This window comes from Ochotona princeps, chromosome 2 (genome assembly GCF_030435755.1).
Source record: "Ochotona princeps isolate mOchPri1 chromosome 2, mOchPri1.hap1, whole genome shotgun sequence".
NCBI classification, from domain to species: domain Eukaryota; kingdom Metazoa; phylum Chordata; class Mammalia; order Lagomorpha; family Ochotonidae; genus Ochotona; species Ochotona princeps.
The window spans coordinates 85,522,640-85,544,865 of NC_080833.1; the positions used below are offsets into that span (position 1 = coordinate 85,522,640).

Consider the following 22,226-nt stretch of genomic DNA (forward strand, 5'->3'; position numbering starts at 1 on the left):
ATGCCGCCAGGCCTAATACATCATTTTTTAAAAGAACGTATTTCTTTATTTGAAGGTCAGAGTTCAAGAAACAGAGAGAGAGAGAGCTTCCATTCTCTGGTTTACTCCGCAAATACCTGCAACAGCTCTGGCTGGGGCTAGACCAGGTCAAAGCCAGGAGCCATAAAATCTTTCCTAGTCTCCCACATTGGCGGCAAGGCCCAACCCTCAGGTATCCTTGGCTGTTTTCCCAGGCATGTTAGCAAGGAGTTGGAACAGAAGTGGAGTAGCCAGGACTCAAGCCAGTAGTCATACTGGATGCTGAGATTTCCACAAGGTCAGCCACAATAAATGCACCTTTTAAAAAAGAGGGAGCCAGCACAGTGGCTTAGCAAGCTAACTCTCCAGCTGTGGCACCAGCATCCCATACGGGCACTAGTTTGAGTCCCAGCTGCTCCACTTCTGATCTAACTCCCAGCTGATGGCCTGGAAAGCCATAGAGGATGACTCAAGGCCTTGGTACCCTGGATCCATGTGAGAGACACAGAAAAAGCTCCTGGTTCCCAGCATCAAACCAGCCCAGCTCTGGTTGTTGCAGCCATTTGGGGAATGAGCCAGCAGATGGAAGATCTCTCTGTCTCTCCCTTTTTCTCTCTCTCTGTAACTCTGACTTTGAAGTCAAATAAATCCTTAAAAAGAAAATTAATCCTGTTTCAAAAAAAAAAAAAAAAACCCTTAAAAAAGAAAAAAACAAAAACAGGATGGGAACCTTTAAAATAGAATGATTAGGGCCAGCATTGTGCACAGTAGGTTAAATTGTTGCGTGCAAAGCTGGCATCCCACTTGAGTGCTGGTTTGAGTCCCAGCTGCTCCACTTCCCACCCAGCTACTTGCTAGGGCCTCAGGCAAAGCAGTGGAGATGGCTCAACTATTCGGGTCCCTGTACCATGGGGAAACCTGGATGGAGTTCTGGGCTCCTGGCTTTGGCCTGGACCAGCATCTGTAGGTTGCAACCACTCAGGGAGTGAACCAAGAGATGGAAGATTTCTCTTTCTGTGTCTTCTCTCTCCATACCCCCACCTTTCAAGTAAATAAATAAATCTTTAAAACCAGAAATCTATTTTTTAAAATAAAAGAAAACAGAACAATCAATATTGAGAATTGGCTGTTTGAACTGGCTAATCTTCCACCTACAAGCGTCGGGATCCCAAATGGGTGCTGGTTTGTGTCTGGCTGCTCCACTGCCACTTGTCTGCTTATGGCCTGGGAAAGTAGAGGAGGATGATTCAAAGTCTTGAGACCTTGCATCTGTGTGAGAGACCTGGAAGATGCTCCTGGCTCATAAATTTGGATTAGCTCAGTTCTAGCTGTTGTGGTCGCCTGGGGAGAGAATCGGTGGATGGAAGATCTTTCTCTCTGTGTCTCCTTCTCTCTATAAATTTGCCTTTCCAGTAAAAATAAATAAAACTTAAAAAAAAGGAAAGGAATATATTTAAGATTGAGAATTGGAGCCAGAAAAAAATGAGTATCTAGGAAAAGTATGGATTAAATATTTCACATGTATTTTAATTCATTTAATACAAACAGATAAGGATCTTTGTATTATTTATTGACATATTCCAAGTATCTGCATCAGTGCCCTGGTTCATACTGGCGATCAAAGAATACTTTTGCTGCAGGAATAACTTCTTACAATGCTCTAAATATTATAGAAATTCCAATTTTCTAAATGATGAAACTCAGAGAACTTAAATAACTTGTTCAGTTACACAGATAGAAACTGGCAAACAAGGAATCCCAGTATCCTGGAATTAGTAGATCCAGGAACTCAAAGGTCATGAAAAACAATCAGAGACTAGAGCAGGAAGTTGGTGCCTCTGCTGTATTTCTCCGGTAAGTAACAACAAAAATAACAAATCACTTAAAAAAAAATCTCAGAAAAAGTGAAGATAAAGTTACATACTTTACATTGAAATAGAGGACATATAAAAAGCATGGAGAGATTGACTGAATCCAAGGAGGTGATCTAGGTAGAAGTCTCTATTTTTCATTTTAAGTACAGCCTAAGGACGGAACTATTTGTTCAAAACTTAGCCACATAACAGAAGTCTAGAGTTGTTTATAAAGGTCCTAATATCAGAAAAAAATATGTCCTTTGGTTCTTGCAAAATTCAACACATAGATCTACAAGTTTTTACAGAGGGTAGAAATAGTTGTGTGAAAAGTAAGTAAGGGTAAAAGCAGAGAACTTTCTGTTTAGCAGGAGGTAAGTATGGTTTCATCATAACAAATCAAAATGACAGATTGAGAGTCTCATTCATCAAATATACAGTATGTACAATGACAGAAAGCTACTTGTGTTAAGACAATCTTTTACTTTGCCCGGGACAGTTACACCAATGCCAACTATTGCAGTTAAATGAGTCAGGTGATAAAGATTAGATGGCTCAATGCAGCCCAATCCCAAGCATTATGAAGACACAAGTATTAAGAAAAGTATGTGGAAGGTGGTAGGCAGAGGACAGGATAGAGGAGGATGGGAAGCAGCGGCAAGAAAAAAGAAAATGGGACAGTGCTAGAGAGGAGGAGGGTTCAGGGCAACACTTTACTGTGGTGACAAAAAAAGGAAGTACTGAATAGGAGAACACACTATATGACACATGTTGTCCTGAGGTCACACTTACCAGCTGTTGTTTTCAGCAACTGATGTGGATGACTATAGTTGAATGAAGGGTAACCGAAGAAACACACACACTTTGGCTTCAAAACATGAACACTACTGTTTGTTTGAAAATAGCGAACACAAACCTACAGATGAGAAAACAAAATGTAAAAATACCTATAAACTATCTTAATTATTTAAGTAAGTATTGAATTTCAGTTCTATTCTAAAATGAGACAATTATTACCACAATATGAAATTACCTAAGCCAAAATCAGAATAGTCTGTAGCAATGGGAATCAAGCTTATGAAGCCTGGTAGCTATATTTTAAGAAGTCAAAGAAACTCAAACTGCAGCATTTTGTTACCATTTTGGTTAGAAATATTATAATCAGAATCAGATTTGCACATTTTTGTGAAGCAAGAACAAAATCTTTTTTTAAAAAAAGCTTGATTTATTTTTGTAAAAAGGCAGAAAATGAGAAACAGAAATATCTTTTGTCTGCTGGTTCACTCTGCAAGTGCTCGCAACAGCTGAAGCCAAACTGATCTGAAGCCAGGAGCCTCTTGTGGCTATTTCACGCAGGGTCCCAAGACTTCGAGTCATCTGCTACTGCTTTCCGAGGCCACAAGCAGGGAGCTGGATGAGAAGTGCAGCAACTGGGACACAAACTGGTGCCCACATGGGATCCTGACGCATATGAGGCAAGGATTTAGTCACTGAGCCATAGTGCCAGGCCCTGGAACAAAATTTGTTATGACACTAAGTATGTTATAACAACATGTTCTGTATGTGCAATTATACCAGCCTGTAGTTTAAGCCATTAGACTTCCTGAAAAAAAAAAAAAGCTACTGAAGAATTCCAAAGTGATTGTTAGCAAGTGAAGATACTGGAAAACATGTAGCTTTTACTCAAAAATTTTTTTTACCATACTTTATAGTACACTCTTTAGATTTAATTATTTTATGCAATATCACAGGATAATGTAATGCTATAAAAATAAGTGGGCCTGAATGCATTCAACTCTATATTAAAATCTAACTACGTGAAAACTATATTATATCTTGAATATAAATTATAGAAATTCAAAACTTAACAACGTGTCTGAGAAAACTTGTATATATTTGAAATTTTTATTAGAAAAGCAGATATACAGAGAGAAGGAGATAGAGAAAGATCTTTTGTCTGATGGTTCACTTCCCAAGTGGCCACAACAAGTACAGGTGAGCGAGTTCAAGCCAGCCAGGAGCAATTTCCAAATTGCTTTAGATCTTTTTAATGATAATTTTTTTTCTTTGGTGTTTCCATAAGTTGAGAAGAATAAACACTCATGTGGACCACCAATCAGGGCAGGGAGGATCGAGGAATGGGAGAAAGTGGATGGGACAAATGATTCCAATTTTCTTTTTTCTTCGTGTATCTGGGGGACAGAGGGAGGGAAGGAGAGAGGGCCACTCCCAGCAGTCCAATTGCATCAGTACCCAGGGTTGGGGAATGGGCATTCAATGTTATCCTAGGGTCCCCAATGTAGAGCATGTTTCAAGGGCATTGTTTAAGTGGTTTCAATAGTTCTGCGATGCTGTTGATTTTGTTGCCCCAAGGTTGAGAAAAATCCTTTTAACGTCTGTTGGTTGACATAGTGGTTGACATAGTTGGTTGACATGGTGAATACCTAAGAGTCTCCACTCACCCAGATACTTGCTGTCAAAGTTTGGCCAGGACAGTTGTCCAATTTGTTCTGCCCTCCATCCTCTCCCATGGTATTAGACGTCCTCTTCAGGCCTCAAGGAGCTATAATGTCCCTAATGAGCATCTGGGAATGCCATCCACACCACAGGCCTCAGCAACCATGGAGACTCAATTTTGATATATGCACTCTATGATCAGACCACTTATCATGTGATTTTCACTGTGGTTGGAGTTATGAGTACAGTGATGCAACTGGGCAGCTCCCCAAAGAAATCTAACCAGCAGTAACCCCAACTAGATTCTTGTGTGTACCAGCCTGTGTAGGGTCTGGCTCAGACCATCACGCACATTGGCCTACACACACTCTCGTGATTGTAGTCACCTAGTCAGTTCTGTCCCAAATCCCATTTCATACGCAAACCAATGGAAGTTTCAGCCCAACCTAACCCTACCTGCTACGCACTCTGCATTCACATACACCAGTGGAACTGCAGCCTAGTTGGAGCAACCCTTATTAGCCCCCACTAGGCCTGCCCCAGCCCTGGTTCCTGGGCATGCTGATATGTGCAGCAGACTGTACAGTCTGTCCCACATCCCATTCAGCTCTCATACACATCAATGGGCATTGGAGCCTAGCTCAATCCAACCAATTCCACTATACAACCCACACTCATGCTGGCAGGTGCCACTGCCTGTCTAGCAAGGCATACTCCCCGCCAGCCCTGGTTCTCTTGCTTACCAGAGTTGCAACCCATCAGAGAGGTGCCCACGGTTTCTCTAACGGTCACACTCCCAGCCCCAAATCTTGCACTTTCCAGATGGTTCTGCAATCTAGTCTGACAGGAATTGTCCCCAGTCTCAGCACTTGTCAGCTGAAGCTACAGCAAAGCCTGCACTTACTCTGGCTCATGCATGCACCAGTGCATATAGTCTTTTGGCCCAGCCTGGCTCTCCCCCAACACAGCTGACATGCAGGCCAATTTGTAGCCATTCCCATCCTGGTCAGTGGGAGAAATGGCCAAGCAGGAGGACCCCCACAACCTCCTTACTAGGCTCTCCCTACTCCCCCACCTAGGACTCACATGTTCTGGTGGGTGCTATGGCCCAGTGTGACATGGCCTCACCTCATCTACAACCTAGCTCCGCCCAGCCTGCCCCTATTCCAACTCATGCTGGTGGGTGCTGTAGCGTAGCACAGCCCAATCAATCCCCAGGCCTGGTCCTCATGTGAGCTGGCAGGTGTTATCATCCAACCTGGCCTGTCCCACATCCCATCCTGGTTTTCACATCTGCCTGTGGGAACTATGTACTGGTCCAGACTGGTCTATACCCAGACCTGACACACATATGTTGGCAGGCCTGGTTTGGGCTACCCTCAACCTGGGTTTTTGCACTCATCAGAAGAGTTTGCATCTTGACAGAGGAGCTTCCCAATCTCCTCTATCAGGTAACCCGTCCCTCCCCCCCCCAGTCACAGATCTTGCTAACACTGGCAGGTGGTGGGCCCGGACTGACTTGGCCTACCTTTCACTGTGTATTTCACCAGCAGGTACAGCAGCCTTGCCTGGCTGGCCCCTACCCATTCTGGCTGTTACCACTGGGTACTACAACCCAGCCCCACCTGGTTCACCCCCAGACATGGCTCACATAGTGGTTTGGTAGTTGCCAAGACCTATCCCAGCCTCTCCTTCACATGTTTTGGCTCTTGCGAGCACCAGCAGGTACTGGCGCCTAGCTCATGCTGGCACACTCCAGATCCAGTCCACACCCATGATAAGGGATGCAGCAGCCATGTCCAGCCCAGTTCAATGCCCCCATTCAGTTTCTCACATACACACACTCACCAGTGGGAACTGCAGCCTAGCCAGGGCATCCCTTGAGCTCCCTTACCAGGGCTGCTCTCAGCCACAGATCATGCATGTGTCAGTGTCTGCTCTGACCCAGCCTGGTATGGCCCATTCCCAATCTTGACCTTTGCCAACAGATGCTGCAACCTGTCCTGACCCGGTCTACCCCCAGTTCCACCTCTTGGTGGTAAGTGCCACAGTCTAGCACTACCCAGCCTGCCTCCAGCCCTGGCTTTCATGCATACCAGTAGGTGTGATAGCCTAGCCCCACATGGCCCATACTCCACCCTGGCTCCTAAGCATGCCAGTGTGCTATGGTTTGACCCTCCTAGAATCAACCTACACTCCTGCTAACAAGTTGAGCAGGCTTATCCAACCTAACCAACACCCAGCCCTGACTCATGTGCCTACTAGCATGGGCTATAACCCACCAGGGGGTTTTCCCAAGTACCTCCACTAGGCCCACTCCTAGACCCATATCCTACATGTGCCAGTGGGTGTTAGGCCCTTGCCCTACATAGTCCACCCCTGAGTCTTGGCCCTTGTGTGTGGATGTTGAGGCCCAGACCATCCCACACACAATTCTTGGGTGCGCCTGTGAGTGCTGCAGCCTGGGTCAGCCCAGCCTGTTCCTAATCCTAGTTTCCATGTCAGTGAGATCCACAGTCATGCCTAACTTGGTCTTTCATTACTTCCAGCTCTTGAGCAAACTCTTGAGCAAACCAGTGGGTATTATAGTCCTGTAGGGGTGAGCCCACATATCCGCCACAGACTCTGCCCCCCAGATCCAATTCTCTCACGTGCTGGTTAGTGTCATGGCCCAGCCTAATGTGACCCATACCCTGTTTCAACACTCACTGTTAGGTACTGTCGTCTAACTCTGCCAGTGTGCACTAGTGTGCCAGTATGGTCCAGCCCTAGCTTTCATGTGCACTGGTGGGCAGTGGTTGATACCAACCAGCCCAGCTCAGGTCCCCTATGTGGGCAGGCACATTGGTCTGACCCCAAAAGGCCCTCCAGTTTTCCTCCTCCAAACTACCTGTCTTAGCCTCTTTGCTTATCTGCAAGTGCAGTAGCCTAGCAGTGGGAGCTCCCCAGGAGTCATTCCTCACCTGTACCATTCTCCTTCAGTGGTCCTCCCTCCTGCACAACCCTACACCCCCTTCCCTGAGCAATTCACAGCACCCCATGCCCACGAGTGCACTGGTCCCAAAACCCAATAATCTGGTGTGACACAGCAGTCAGGTTCTGATACACACTCCCGTGAGTCCCCAGAGCCTGTCTGCTGGTGTGCCAGGATTGGCTCCCTATATGTCTTAAAAGAAAATAGGCAACTATGCTGGCATACTGGTATAGTTAGCACAAATTTGGCATTAACCAGGCCCATAATGCCAGCCAGCTATCAGCTGTTTTTACACAGCAGTGTTAACACTTGCCTCCAACAAGGCAACTAGGCATTTGCTACAGCTGGGGAATTTTTTTGTTTGTTTTTTAAGTTTGCGACAGCCCGGAGCGGTAGCCTAGTGGTTAAAGTTCTTGCCTTGCATGTGCCAGGATCTGATATGGGGCCTGGTTCATATTCCCAAGTGTCCCACTTCCCGTCCAGCTCCCTGGTTGTGGCCTGAGAAAGCAGTTGAGGGTGGGTCAAAGCCTTGAGACCCTGTACCCACGTAGGAAACTCAGAAGAAGCTCCTGGCTGCTGGCTTTGGGTTGGCTGAATTCTGGCCAACTGTGGGCACTTGGCGAGTGAATAAGCAGATAGAAGATCTTTCTCTGTGTCTCTCCTTCTCTGTAAATCTGACTTCTCAAAAAAAAAGTCTTAAAAAAAAGGTTTGTGACTTTTAAATAAATTCTTCAACTTATGTATCTTTCGGTTTTTATTTGAAAGGCAAAGAGACTTAAACAAAAAGATACAGGTGGGGAAGGAATGAGATAAGGAGTGAAGAAAGAGTAAGTGAGTTCTTGCTTTTGCTGATTCACTCCCAAATGCTTGTTACAGCAAAAATGAGCCAGGTGAAGCCAGGATCCTGAAACTAGTCTCCTGCGTGGGCTACGGACATTTAAATATTTAAGCCATCATCTGATGCCTCCAGAGCATATATTAGCAAGAAGCCAGATCAGAGTAGAGTATCTAGGGTTCAGGCTGGGCATTCCAAAATGGAAATGCATGTGGCCCCAGGGACACCTTAACTGCACGAAACACCTCCCCATATCACTGATATCTAAAGCCAAACAAACAAAAAAACAACCTGAAGATCCTGTTCCCTAAATCATACTTTTGAATCAGGCACTTTATTTTAAAGAGAGCATTCCAATTCATAATCTTCATAATATGTATATTTTCTTCTCATTAACATTAGCACTCAAGAAACATAAAGTCTAACTACAATTAAAATTCATAGGCTAAAACTTAGCAGGTGGTGAAAGAATTCTACCCCAGATACCTCCATTTTGCTAGCCTTTCCGTTCTTCAAATACCACAACTCAAGTTCTGGGTCAACACCATAATCAAACAAATCAATCAACTTTTGCTTCATGTGCCATAAAATTTAGGGAGAGCAGGTAAAATTTCTGAAGTACATACATTGATATGATTTAAATAACCTTTATTTAAATATATGTAAAACCTTTCAAAGAAAATTAAACTGTTAGGTGGTCTACTTCCACAACAGAACAATGTTTGAATTATTTATGTGGAACTCTTTGGATCTAGGGACTTGGGATGCGGGAGCGCTGATACATTAAACAGACACAGGGGACAAAGGGTCAGGAGTACAAGGCAAAAAGTTTATTGCAAACTTTCCTTATATCCATTCTACCCTGGTCTCTAAACAACCTTCTAGAACAGACAATCCTCAGGATATTTTAGCTACAAGGACACCTGGTCTTGTAGTCAGAGGAACATAGTTTAAACAGTACGGCAGTTATAGACATGCATGGCAGGATTCCTAAAGTGCTTCCTAGTGCTCATGAACTTGCATTCTTTTATCCAAGGATAAAAAAGCAAGCCTAGGGAGAGAAGACCTGAGAGCACAGTAGCAGAGCTTGTCACCATCTAGACAACGTCCTGAGGAGGCCATTCTGGCCTAGTCTTCAGGTGCTTGTCTCCATGCATCCCCAAAAACAAAGACACTCCCAAGGTTCACGCCCAGTTATCAAGTCTCAGCACGCACTCCTACAAGCTCCTCACAGCAACAGATTTATTTATTTGAAAGTCAGAGAGACAGAGACACAGAGAGAAATCTATATGTTGATTGCTTTCCCAAATGCTTCCAAAAGCCAGCTCTGGGTCACACTGAAGTCAGAAGTCAGAAATTCAGAGGTCCAAGCGTGCCAGGCACCACCAGGTGTGTTTTGGGATGTGCATTAGCAGCTGACATTGGAAGCAGAGCTGAGACTAACACCGTGGCACTCTCACATGAGACGCAGACATCCCACAAGTTGGCTTAACCACTTCACCAAATGCTCTCTGAAGGAGGACACAAATTATGAAACTTTAATATTACTTAGTGCAAACTATATGCTGAGTATTTTAAATATCTTTGCATATATTGCCTTCATTATACTCTATAATTACATTTTAGACTACGCCCAGTAATCCTCTTTAACGAACGAGAAACTGATGGAAAGGTAAAATAATTTGTCCAAGGTCAGACAGCACTCAAATGGCAAATTTAAATCTGAAAATAAGCTAACTTGACATCAAAATCTGGACTCTTTTCGTGTTATCACATTGCAAGTAGTAGGAGGAAAAAAAAATTTTATCTTAATGAAGTTTGCAATGCACACACACACAAATGCTGAAGTGTGTGTATATATGTTCTAACTTTTCATAGTTAGAAATATAGGTAATAAAGTTTTACAGAAATATAAGTAGAGAATGTTTCTTTTTCCAGGTTGATTTGACTTGGAAAGACTTCTTCGAGCAAGACTTTAATGGGGCCTTGCATAAGTGTAAATAACAAGAGGACAGAACCTCCTAAAGGGAGAAGAAAGAAATTAAACAAGAGACTGCAGCAGGAGTTTGCTTAGCATGTGTGTTGCAACAATGAGCAGCTTGACTTAGTTTGATCAAATTTATAAAATGGATTAAATTGTTTATAGCTGTAAATGTCAGGAAAAAGAGCCTGCATTTACAAGTTATGAGTTATTAAAGGAAAAGGGGGCTGGCATTGTGACTTAGTGGGTTAAGACATCCCTGGCAACACCAGCACCCTTACTGGGGTGCTGGTTCAAATCCCTGCTTCTCCACTTCCTATCAGCTTCCTGTTAATATATTATTTAGGGAATGAACTAGCAAATGGAATATCCGTCTCTATCTATCTTTCTCTTGCCTCCCTCCTTCTCTTTTCCCTCTGTTACTCTTTGAAATAAATAAATCTTTAAAAAAACAATCTAGTAGTTTATTAAATAGATTGCACCAAGTAAATCTCAGAGAGAAAGAAAGATGTCAGGAAACTACCACAAAAGGAGGGTGTTACAGGACAGAGTAGTGCTGGGGTCCATGCAGTAGGTGTGAAGAACACAAAGGTGTGAAGACAACAGCTCCCTGCTTGGCAGGGCCCAGGGAACTTCCAGCTGTTTGGCAGGGCCCGGCAGATTTCTCTCTGACCACCTTGACGCAGTCTCACCCCCTTCTGCATGGACACTCAACCACCCCACTAAGAATTTTGTAATCTGTTGAGGCATTGTCTGCCCCTGTGAGATGGCTTTTACAACCAACGTGAGCTTAAGAGTTAATGTTACTGAGGATGTCCTGGTGAGTGGGCCTTTAACTGTACACAGGAGTACAATTAAATCCATGCCGTTTCTGGACACCTTATTGTGTGCCTACCCATTGCCATAAAATATGGCCCAGACATTTAGCATACTTTCTGGGAAATGGCTTGATATGAATTCTACAAACTAATGGAAGTGATGAGAGTATGGGCTGAAACTGCTTTGACAAAAAATATAGCTACTGGGACCCTAAAAGCTATTCTGTTACTGGGACCCTAACAGCTATCCTGTTATAGTTACTGTGACCCTAAAGGCCATCCTGCTATGACAAAGAACATAGCTACTGTAACCCTAAAGGCTATCCTGCTAAGGCAAAAAATATAGTTATTGTGACCTTAAAGGTTAGCCTGTCCTTGCAACTCTTTGGAACATAGAAAATGTAGTTGCTTTAGCTGCTTTCATAATTTTTTAACCAGAGGAAATATAGGATGATTTTACTAAAATCATAAAGATATACTTTTGATTATTGTTTGATCATTTATGAGATTGTAGAGCCCACAGTTGTAGAGGGATTTAATGTTTGAAACTTTTTGTCTTAGATCTTTATGTTTTTTCTCTTTTGATGTATTTCCCCCATTAAGTGATGGATAAGTTGTAGAATAAGAACTGTAGTAGGAGTGTATTACTGAATAAGATGTGTTGTCTACTGAGAAATTCTTGGCTGCAACGTCAGAATGGCTAATGCCCTGTCTTAAGGTGAAACAATTTGTAGAATTATCTTTGGAAACAATCACTGGTCCATTGTAGAGTTGAAACTTAAATGGAGTAAACATGGCTCATCGCTAATTGCAATTCTTTCCGCTGTTATAACTCTTGCTTTACTTGTTTAGTTAACTGTGTGAGCTTGCAGGCCTAATGGCCTTTAGTGCCAATGGACCCTAAACCCCATAAACCAAGACCCCAGGTAGGGGTCTGGTTGTCACAGGTGTGCCAAGGATAGAACCCAGACTTGAGGAGAGCAGGTTGGGGCTGGTAAGCCAAGATAAGCAAGGAATGTAGAATCCTTCCTCGAGGAGTCACCTCTCAAGCTGTTGTAAATTGTGCCCCCCCGAGGCTATGTCAAATTGCCCCAAAAGAAAACCTTGTACTGCTTCTGTATAAATAAAGCAGACAGCTTTCTCGCATTGTCCACAATGATCTTGGAACTGTAGTGGTCCATCTCTCTTCTTTTTTCTACGCCTATTTCACGCACCCTTCTGGAGCTCCGAACTCAGCTGGAGCTGGACTTCGGCACAGTAGGCATAGGAAGCCTGAGTCCCTTATTAGAAAGCCCTGTTGAAGTTTTGACTGCTCCACTTTCAATCCAGCTTCCTGCTAATGCGCCCAGGAAGGCAGACCCCGATGGAGTTCTTATGGGCTCTTTCTGCCTGGTTCGGCCCTATCTGTGGAGTGCTTGGGTTTGATGAATCCCAGCTTTGGCTCCTTCCTCCAGCTTCCTGAGGGTCTAGGAGGCAGCAGTAATGGCTCCCGTAATTGGATTTATAGCCACCCATGGGGAGACAGAAATAATATTCTGGCTCCTGTTTCAGCCCTGGCACAGTCCTACTCACTATGGGCCATTTGGAGAGTGAACCAGCAGATGAGAGCATTTCGACTTTCTGTCTTTGTCTCTCTACATGTCTCTCAGATTATTAATTAATTAATTAATTAAAATTTTAAATAAAAAAAACTGAATAGGTGGCTTTAAAATATAACAGATAGAAGGAGAAAACAATTTTTTTTTAATAGAGAAGATATTTCTTTTTTTCTAGACATGGACTATTGGCTTAATAAACTAAATGTAAGGCTGAAAACCTCCAATTTAAAAAGGTATAATCATGGGACCTGGTGTTGCAGCCTAGTGGCTAAAGTCCTCGCCTTGCATCCACTGGGATCCCATATGGGCACCAGTTCGTGTCCCAGCTGTTCCACTTCCCACCCAGCCCCCTGATTGCGGCCTGGGAAAGCAGTACAGAACTGCCCAAAGTCTTGGGACCCTGCACCCACATGGGAGATCCAGAGGAGGCTCCTGGTTCCTGGTTCCTGGTTCCTGGCTCCTGATCGACTCAGCTCCAGCCGGTGTAGCCACTTGGGGAGTGAACCATCGGATGGAAGATCTTTCTCTGTGTCTGTTCTCTCTGTAAATCTGCCTTTCCAAGAAAAATAAATAAATCTTAAAAGAAAAAAAAAGCATACTATGGTTTCATTTTTTAAAAATCTGAGACAATTCTAAATTCATCTATGAATATAATACTGAAGAACAGTTAAGGGACCATCTGTTCCAATTTGCTTGCAGCAATGGCAGTTTGTCCCTAGTGATTCAAGTTAATTATTAATAAGTCAATATTTATAATCATGAAAATATCTATAAACATAAAAGCAACAGAAGATGAAAAGGCTCATCAGATTAGAATAATGAAATATTATAATAATAATAATTCAAAAGGGGGCCCGGTGGCATGGCCTAGCAGCTAAAGTCCTCGCCTTGAACGCACCGGAATCCCATATGGGCGCCGGTTCTAATCCCGGCAGCTCCACTTCCCATCCAGCTCCCTGCTTGTGGCCTGGGAAAGCAGTTGAGGACGGCCCAATGCATTGGGACCCTGCACCCGCGTGGGAGACCTGGAGGAGGTTCCTGGTTCCAGGCTTCGGATCAGCGCAGCACCAGCTGTTGCGCTCACCTGGGGAGTGAATCATCGGACGGAAGATCTTCCTCTCTGTCTCTCCTCCTCTCTGTATATCTGACTTTGCAATAAAATAAATAAATAAATCTTTAAAAAAAATAATACTAATTCAAAAGGAAGTTGCTAAGCATTCCTAAATATAGTAAGATTCTGTGGAAATTCAAAGCCAAAATCAATGTAGTACATACTCCTTGAATTCAAACTACTTATGCTCTTGCTTTACCACAGGCAAACACCACAGAAATATTCAATATAACAAGGTCTCAGTAAGTAAGACTTAGAGCTCCTCTTGATAACCAAATACATGTGGTAAGGCCTCTTGTTAAAATGCTGGACAAAATAGCTTTCCTGAGTCTTTCAACAAATACTGATTAGACCCACAATGTGCCAGCCACATGGAATTATATAGAGAAGACACTTCCATTATGAAAATTATAGTCCAAAGACACAAATAAAAAGGGGACTATAACAGTGCATTACATGAGTGCAATAGTGTGTTGCAGGAACCTAAAGAAAAGGGATCCAATTGGATAAAGTCATGTGGAAGCAAGACCTCAAGGGTGAGTGGGAGTAATCCTAAAGATGTGGTGTGTTGCAGGTAGGGCCACAGGGGAGTAAGGCAAGGGTTCTGAAAGCAGAGCAAATCCATATGCAAAGGTCTGGAGTCAAGAGACGACACTGTGAGATCCATTAATAGAATGGAGCAAGGGTGGGGAAGCTGTAGTCAGGATCGATAGGTTTTTTGGTGAGGAATGAAGACTGCGAGATTGTCTAGGAACATCATAAACTGTCTCCAAAGTCCTATGAATTTTGGACATATTCCTGAGGGCAGTCTGAAGCAAGCAAACAACATTACTAAATGTGTATATCTCTTCATAAAATTGCCCTGCCTACATGATGAAGAATGGACTGGAAAACACATGATAGGAGGCAGAAAAAGTAGGCACCAGAACTGACAGTGTGGTGAACAACAGTAACACGATTTCTTCAAAAAGAATTAAAGGCTAAAATCAAGAGAAACCGGCCTCCAGGAGCCATTCTGGAGCCTGCAGAATGCAATGTGTCTTTGAGGTGTTAAAGCACACTGGAAGATGACCAAAGGCTACTTTTTCCAAGTTCCCTGGTTCTAGCAGGTGCCAGAAAACATGCCTCTAATGACTGAACATAGCTGCCTTCTTGCCTTGAGTACTGAATAAGTTTAGCACCTCTCTTGTGGTCATGAAGGAAAGGTCAAATGACTGCTAAAATGACACCCTGATAATGATGAGCCTCTTCATCAGCACCAACTGTCACTTGACTTTGGATGCTCCATATGCAAGATACGTACTGATTGGAGTTTCATGATTTGCAGCTGAAAAACATCATACATACATACATATACACATATACATATTCAGATACATATATGCAATTAGAGATTTTAAGGGCAGTGGGATACAGAGGTCTGAATTGGCAAATTTCAGAACTTTAGGATATCATTCCTATAGATGATAACTACATTCAAAAAAGTGGATGATATAATCCAGAAGTGAGAAAAATGCAGAAGGCAAAAGGCCAAAGTCAGAACCCTTAGAAACACCAATAGTTGGGCCCGACAACTGACATCCTCGCCTTGCATGTATCGGGATCCCATATGGGCACTGGATCATATCCCGGAAGCTCAGCTTCTCATCCAGCTCCCTGCTTGTGGCCTGGGAAACCAGTCGAGGACAGCCCAAAGCCTTGGGACCCTGCATCCACATGGGCGACCTTGAGAAGGTTCCTGGCTCCTGGCTTCAGATCAGCTCAGCTCTGGCCGTTGTGGCTTTTTAGGGAGTGAATCATCGGAGGAAAGATCTTCCTCTCTGTCTCTCCTTCTCTCTGTATATCTGCCTTTCCGATAAAAATAAATAAATCTTTGGGAAAAAAACCAATAATCTTATATTGCTTACTTCTGAGAAATGTTTTCTTAGGTGATTACACTGTGTAAAATCCCACAAATTCAAGGCTACAAATTTGCATAGCACATTATGGTACTGAATATTGAAGAAAACTGTATTTAAACATACACAAGATGCTGTGAAAATATTAGAGATACAAAATTTTCAGCTCCATTATAATCTTACAGCACTACCAATATTTACTCAAATTTGGTTCATCATTGAAGTGTCATGTGGTACATGACTATACTCAACAGTTGAGAAGCGAAAGTAGAGATTAGGACAAAGGGACCAAAAATACAGGAAGAATAATATTGGAAAGCTGGTGCCACAGAAGTGAAGAAAGGAGAGTCGCCAGAGAGGCCAGCCCCTAGTTAGGTACTGCCAAGCAGAGCTCTCTTCCAGTTATTTCCTATTTACCCTTCACCGATTTGAAGTTACACAGTACTGGCTGGGAACCTGCTCTCTGACTCCCAAGTCCTCCTCAAGTGCCCACTCCTTTGTATTCCTGTGGCTCTATGCACTGGTCTCATCATTTGCAATTCTCAAGCAAGACTGTAGTTACTCGATGTCTTTTTCTCTCTCCCTGCCCCGTCGTCCACCACAAGGCTGTAATCACTGGGAGGGAAAAGATAGCCTCTGTCTCACTCCCATAAGCTTCCCCATAACCTAGAAAACAGCACAGCTACACAGCAAGCTCTTGAAAGACCAGGAGCCAACCACCAGGGAACCGGAAAACAAACAAACGTGGAGCAAACAGGATGAAACAGTATTCTCACTGGCGCGAGTTTGTGCTTGATGCTAAAACATTACTGAAGAGGGGGAACTGACAGGGAGAAGGTTGTGGGTCATAATTTTGCTGATAAAGGATTGGAATGGTACAGGGGAGCGAGAGAGCCAAGAGCGAACCTTAAGCCTTGCTCCTCGGACGCAGGTGATAGTCTTCGCTTGACCGCTCTCTTCCTCTGAACTGTAAATTCCCTCAGGTCACGATTGCGTGACCAGTGCTTGGAGCACCGTGGGTTCTCATTAAATGCTGAATGAATTGCATCTCTATTCCAGCGCTTATCACAATTGTCTGGCACCTAGAAGGTGCACAGCGAAAGGCTAGAAGACCAAAGGCCAGAGAGGCCTGAAGGCGTGGATAGCACAGGAGGGCTACCGAGTCGCGGCCACGTAAGGGAAGGCAGTGGAGCTCAGACCCACCGACTGCCCACTTCTCTCTAGTAGCCCCGTTTTCTTTTTTAACAAACATCCCTCCGTCTATCCACAAGTACCCTGTCTGCGAGAAAAAGGCAACACAAAACTTTCGGATGATATGGGCAAATCTCTCCTTCCTGGCCCCAAATCTGTCCAAACCCGCTTACCAGCCGCCTGGCATTTCTGCTCCAGGACCTCAGCAAACGCACTGCAGCCATCTTATCCCGGAAATGACCTCGGTTCCGCAGCTGAAAGAGTCGCCCCCACCGAGCAACCAATAAAGGGACAGGAACAGCTCCTCCCCTGGAGCGGCCAATGCGGAGCGAAGAAACGAGCCTCCCACCAACAGCCAATCCGGGAGTGGGGAGGCGCGGCGTGCGCCAAAGCCCAGTACTGTGGGGAGTCGGGCTCCGAGCGAGCCAGTCGGGGGACCAGGAAAGTGGTGGGGAGGTGCAACAAGATGCTACCGTGCAAGTCCGTGCAATGAAGGAAATCGAGAGTGATCAGTGCAGACAGCACTGACTTAGAAAAAGTCACTTTGAAAAGAGACACGAAGGGTGAGGAGGAAAACATCCCTTTTCAGGCTATTCCGTAACTGCTTCGATAGCACAGCCGTGCGTTTTTAGACTTTGTAGCACTAGTTGTCTCATCAACCCTTATTGAAACACTTTCCCCTGGCTGCAGTTCTTACTCCTACGGAGGATTCCAGGTTTTACTGAAATTTGTTTCTTACTTTTTTTCCGTGAAAGATGAACAAGGTTGCTTAACATCTTTTTGCTGTTGTTGTTGTTGTTGGGTTGCTCGTTTTTATTTTTTGTAGTATTGTTTACATACTTGAGAGGGGGGACCTATAATTAGAATGGGAACTGGAAGAAGGTGGGCAGGACAAATGTTTGCTTGTTTTCTCCTGTGTCTTCTAGGAAGGGGGTCACTCCTTGCCATCAGACCACATTAAGACCTGGGGTGTTTATCATTTGATGATGTCCTAAAGACCCTGATGTGAGGAAGTGTGTTTAGGGGTGTTACTGGAGTGGTTTTGATAGTTCTAAGAAGTTGTTAGGATTCATTGCTCCAGAGTTGAGAAAATCTTTCCAAGGTCTATTATTTACAAGGTCTGCTTTAGTGCATCCATAGACCCAGGGATATGCTATAAAGTTTGGCCAGGAGAATTGTCCAACCTGTTCTGCGCTCCATCCTCTGACGAAGTAATTTACATCCCCGGCTGCTAGATAACTGTTGTGTCCTGTGTGTGCATCTGGGCATGCTGTCTACTGCACAAGCATCAGCAACTGAGGCCCAGACCCAACAAATGCACTCTGAGGTCGGGTCACACTTCTTGTGGTTTTTGCTGTGGCTGGGATCTGAACTCAGTAGTCTAACTGGGGAGTCCCCTAAGAAACGTCTCCTGGGGTGGCCTCAGTCTTGACTCTTCTATGCACCAGTCAGTGCAGGGTCAAGTTCTGTCTGTCTCCTGTGCCAGCCAATGTACATTCTGGTGGATGCAGCTACCTGGTCAGTTCTGCCCCAGCCTCATATCTCATGAGAAACGGTGGATGCTGCAGCTAGACTGCCACATACTGGTCCTCACATATATCAGTGGGTGCTGCAGCCGAGTCGGGGCAATCCCTAATGACCCCCATCAGACCTGCCCTCAGCCCTAGTTTTTCTGTGTGTTTCGGCATGTGCTGTGGCTTAGCCCAGCCCAGCCAACATCCCATCCAGCTCTGGGGCATGTCCATCAAGCTGCAGCTCACTGGCAAAGTATGTTATTGGCATGTAACCTTGATTCACTTGCCACTTGAGAAAAAATGTCTTAGAATTAGGAAATACTAGATCAGAGCTTTCTTTCATAAGCAATCCTGCTCACAGCAAGTAGGAAACCAATTTCTAGAATGACCAGTGTCCAGGGCATTGTGGGTGCACATGAAATGCTGAGAGATGACATTTGTTTTTGCCATTAGTGTGGAAATGAAAATCTGAGTAGTTACACCTTTGACGTAAATTCTTTTCTTCCCAGGACTGCTATACACCTGTCTTCCATTAACTGTCCCTTTAACTCTACCATCTCAGATAAGCATATATTGATTTAGCTTCTGAGATTACCTTTTAAAAATTAGATTACTTATTTTATGATATTTTTACTTTGATCTAGATATTAGTATAATATGTATCTGCCTCTTTCTTTTGAGCATCAGGAGATGGAGCACCTATTCACTAGTTAATCCTTTCACTGGAGCCCAAAAGAACTGAAGTCTCAACTCTTTTTCTTTGAAAAAAAAAAAGATTCATTATGACCCTCCTGTATCATTTTTAGATAACTACCAGAGAGAAATGAAAGCATGTGCCTACACAAAATGATCTTAACATCACAATAGCAAAAATCTAGACACACTACAATGTTAATCAATAGATGAATGGCTAAACAAGTGCAATATATTCCTTCTGGGGAACAGAATTCATCCTTCAAAATGACTAAGTATTGAGATATGCTGAAACATGAGTGAACCTCAAAATATGACTATAAGTAAAAGAATATAGATGCACAATTCCATTTAAATTTATTCTTTTTTTTTATTTTACTTGAAAGAAACAAAGAAGGAGACAGAGCTCTTTTTATCCCAAATGTCCACACTGGGCTGGGCCACACTGAAGCTAGGAGCCTGCAATACAACCTAACTCAATCCCACATGGGGAGCAACGAACCCAAGAAATTTAGCCATCACCTCTTGCCTTCCAGGATGTGCGTTGCTGGAAGCTGGATGGGAGGTGGAGTCAGTACGCCAAACCAGGCACTCGAACACAGGATGCAGGCATCTTACCCACTGCACAAGAAACACCTGTGCATTTAAATAAAATAACTATGGTAATTTATAGAGACAGAAAGCAAATTAATGTTAGTTATATGTCACAGTATTATATACTCTGGCACTAAATAGGATTTGTTGTATAACAAGGTTATATGCATTTTATTATTAACTAGTGTTTTAAAAATTCATTGAGGACCTGGCGCAGTGGCCTAGAGGCTAAAGTCCTCGCTTTGAACGCACCGGAATCCCATATGGGCACCGGTTCTAATCCCAGTAGCTCCACTTCCCATCCAGCTCCCTGTTTGTGGCCTGGGAAACCAGAAGAAGCTCCTGGCTCCTGGCTTCGGATTGGCTCAGTACCAACTGTTGCAGCTATTTGGGGAGTGAACTAACGGATGGAAGATCTTTCTCTCTGTCTTTCCTTCACTCTGTAAATCTGACTTTCCAATAAAAATAAATAAATCTTTTTCAAATGGTGGGTCTTTTTATGCTTTTTAAAGATTTATTTATTTTTATTACAAAGTCAGACATACAGACAGAAGGAGAGACAGAGAGGAAGATCTTCTTTTTCACGATTCACTCTTCAGTGACTGCAATGACCGGAGCTGTGCCAATCTGAAGCCAGGAGCCAAGAGTTCTTCCGGGTCTCCCACGTGGGTGCAGGGTCCCAAGGCTCTGGGCTGTCCTCAACTGCTTTCCCAAGCCACAAGCAGGGAGTTGGATGGGAAGTGGAGCTGCTAGAATTAGAACCAGTGCCCATATGGGATCCTGGGGCATTCAAGGCAAGGATTTCAGCCGCTAGGCCACCATAGCAAGCCCATTTTTTTTTTCTTAAGGTGTACGAGTTCTTTATATATTGTAGTATTTGATTCCTAACAGATACATGATTTGCTAATGTTTTCTTCTATTCTGTGGTTTATGTTTTCACTCTCCATTTAAGAACTTTAAAACTTATTGCAGAGGCAAAGAAACAGAGACAGGGATCTCTCATCCAAATGGCTGAGAACCAGGAACTCATTCCATGGCTCATTCCAGGAACTTGCATTCCAGAGACACAAGGACTTAACATATCATCTACCACCTTCTGGGTATGCATTAGCAGGAAGCCTGGATTCAGAGCACAGCTGGGATTTGAACCCAGGCCCTGATACTAGATGCGTTCTGATTTCTGTGACAAGTGACCACCCACCACTGTCTTTATGATATATCTGAGGCACACACATTTTAATTACACTGCTGTCAAATGTATACCTTTTTGTTTGGCTGTTTATGCTTTTGGTGACATATTTTAGAATAAATTGATTAATAGGTGACAAAACACATCCAGGCTTTCTTCTAAGAATTTTATGCTTTTGGCTCTTACATTTAGGACTTTGATCCACGTTGTGCCTCAGTGGACTAAAAATGAAAATCAAGTTATCCATGCTCAAATTCCACATCATCAAGCCCAAACTAAGCTTTATTTGACTTTCTAAGACATCAGGCGAATGACAGACGGCTAGATCCAGGCATTTACAGGCAAAGTTAGAAATAAAATGGAAACGTGCTGTTTTTCTAATTCATACCGGTTATTGACCTTATTGCATGGCTGCTCATTTATGGGAATGTATAGTGAAGGAGTAATAGAGACCACCATATCCAGATGTGGGGTACAATGCAGTATGCATCCCTGCTTCCAAATCAAAGATGGGCTCCCAATGAAACTGTTGGAAATGTATAGACAATGGGATGCTGGACTGTCTGACATCAGCTGTACCAGCAATGTCGGGGCACACTTAAATAACAGACTGATGGAATCATGACTCCTTATGAAGGACTATACTATTGTAGTAAAGTGGGGAAAATCTATTGAGGAGTGGGAGTTTGGGTCTATACAAAATTGTACCATAAAATTCAAAAATTCTAAATAAAAATTTAACAACAACAACACAAAATAAATGCAGGTATAAGTAAACTAGTACTTGGGGGAAAAAAAAGAAGTAAAAAGGAAACGCCTTCTTCCAAGGAGGTTAAGTTTCTGTAACAGATAGAAACAGACGTCAGATAGTTAAGATAGAGCTATATATTTCATTCCACTACTACTGCCTGGCTTCCACTTTTCCTTATCAATTGCCTGGACAGTTGCATCACTGGCCTTTCTTCCTTCAGGCTCTTAGGCCTCTACGACACCCTCCTCATACTGCCAAAACTATTATAGTGCAAATATGAGCACTTCCTGGACTGGCATTTTACAGAATATTCTGGGCTGAGTTGCATTCATAGGTTGTGCCTTGCCAGGCTTTTGTTCTCTGTCACAAAAGCAACAGAACACTGAGACAAGGACACAGTGATACTCACATAAGACCACCGAGGTTCCCATCTCAGTCTTTTATATAACAACTGCACGGTCACAGCTGCAGATTGTTTAACATAGGGAATGGTAAACAGTACAAACAGTGTCCACTTAACCAGGTGGTGAATGCATGTTATGTGCTCTGGTATCTGAGCGCTCAGTAAACTTAGGCTATATTTCATCATGTAATTGCTATTCCCTGAACCAGGTGCAAGATAACTACATACTAGATATTATAGCTGTAGATGACACTGTAATTGATGATTTCTCAGATTCTTCACTGTGTCGGGAATAACTTCGGGGTGTTATCTACCCTGTTCTTTGCTTGTCTAGAAGCTTCCATATTA

At 43.4% G+C, this 22,226-nt stretch overlaps 1 protein-coding gene and 1 long non-coding RNA gene across 3 annotated transcripts in view; one reads left to right on the forward strand and one right to left on the reverse strand.

Annotated features, from left to right (window-relative positions):
- DBT (dihydrolipoamide branched chain transacylase E2) overlaps nt 1-17,024 on the reverse strand; it is a 51,803-nt gene extending 34,779 nt beyond the window's left edge. For both annotated transcript variants that reach the window (XM_058659607.1, XM_058659617.1), the window contains exons 1-2: nt 16,908-17,024; nt 2,664-2,787 (exon numbers count right to left, since the gene is read on the reverse strand). In XM_058659607.1, the coding sequence (XP_058515590.1) occupies nt 2,664-2,787; nt 16,908-16,958 (175 nt within the window). In that variant the 5' untranslated portion in view covers nt 16,959-17,024. The remainder of the gene's footprint in view (nt 1-2,663; nt 2,788-16,907) is intronic.
- Nucleotides 1,754-17,054, forward strand: LOC131478950 (uncharacterized). The gene is made up of 3 exons (XR_009244668.1): nt 1,754-1,872; nt 13,850-13,887; nt 16,933-17,054. It is a non-coding gene; the product is annotated as an uncharacterized LOC131478950 (long non-coding RNA).
- Nucleotides 17,055-22,226: the final 5,172 nt, after the last annotated feature.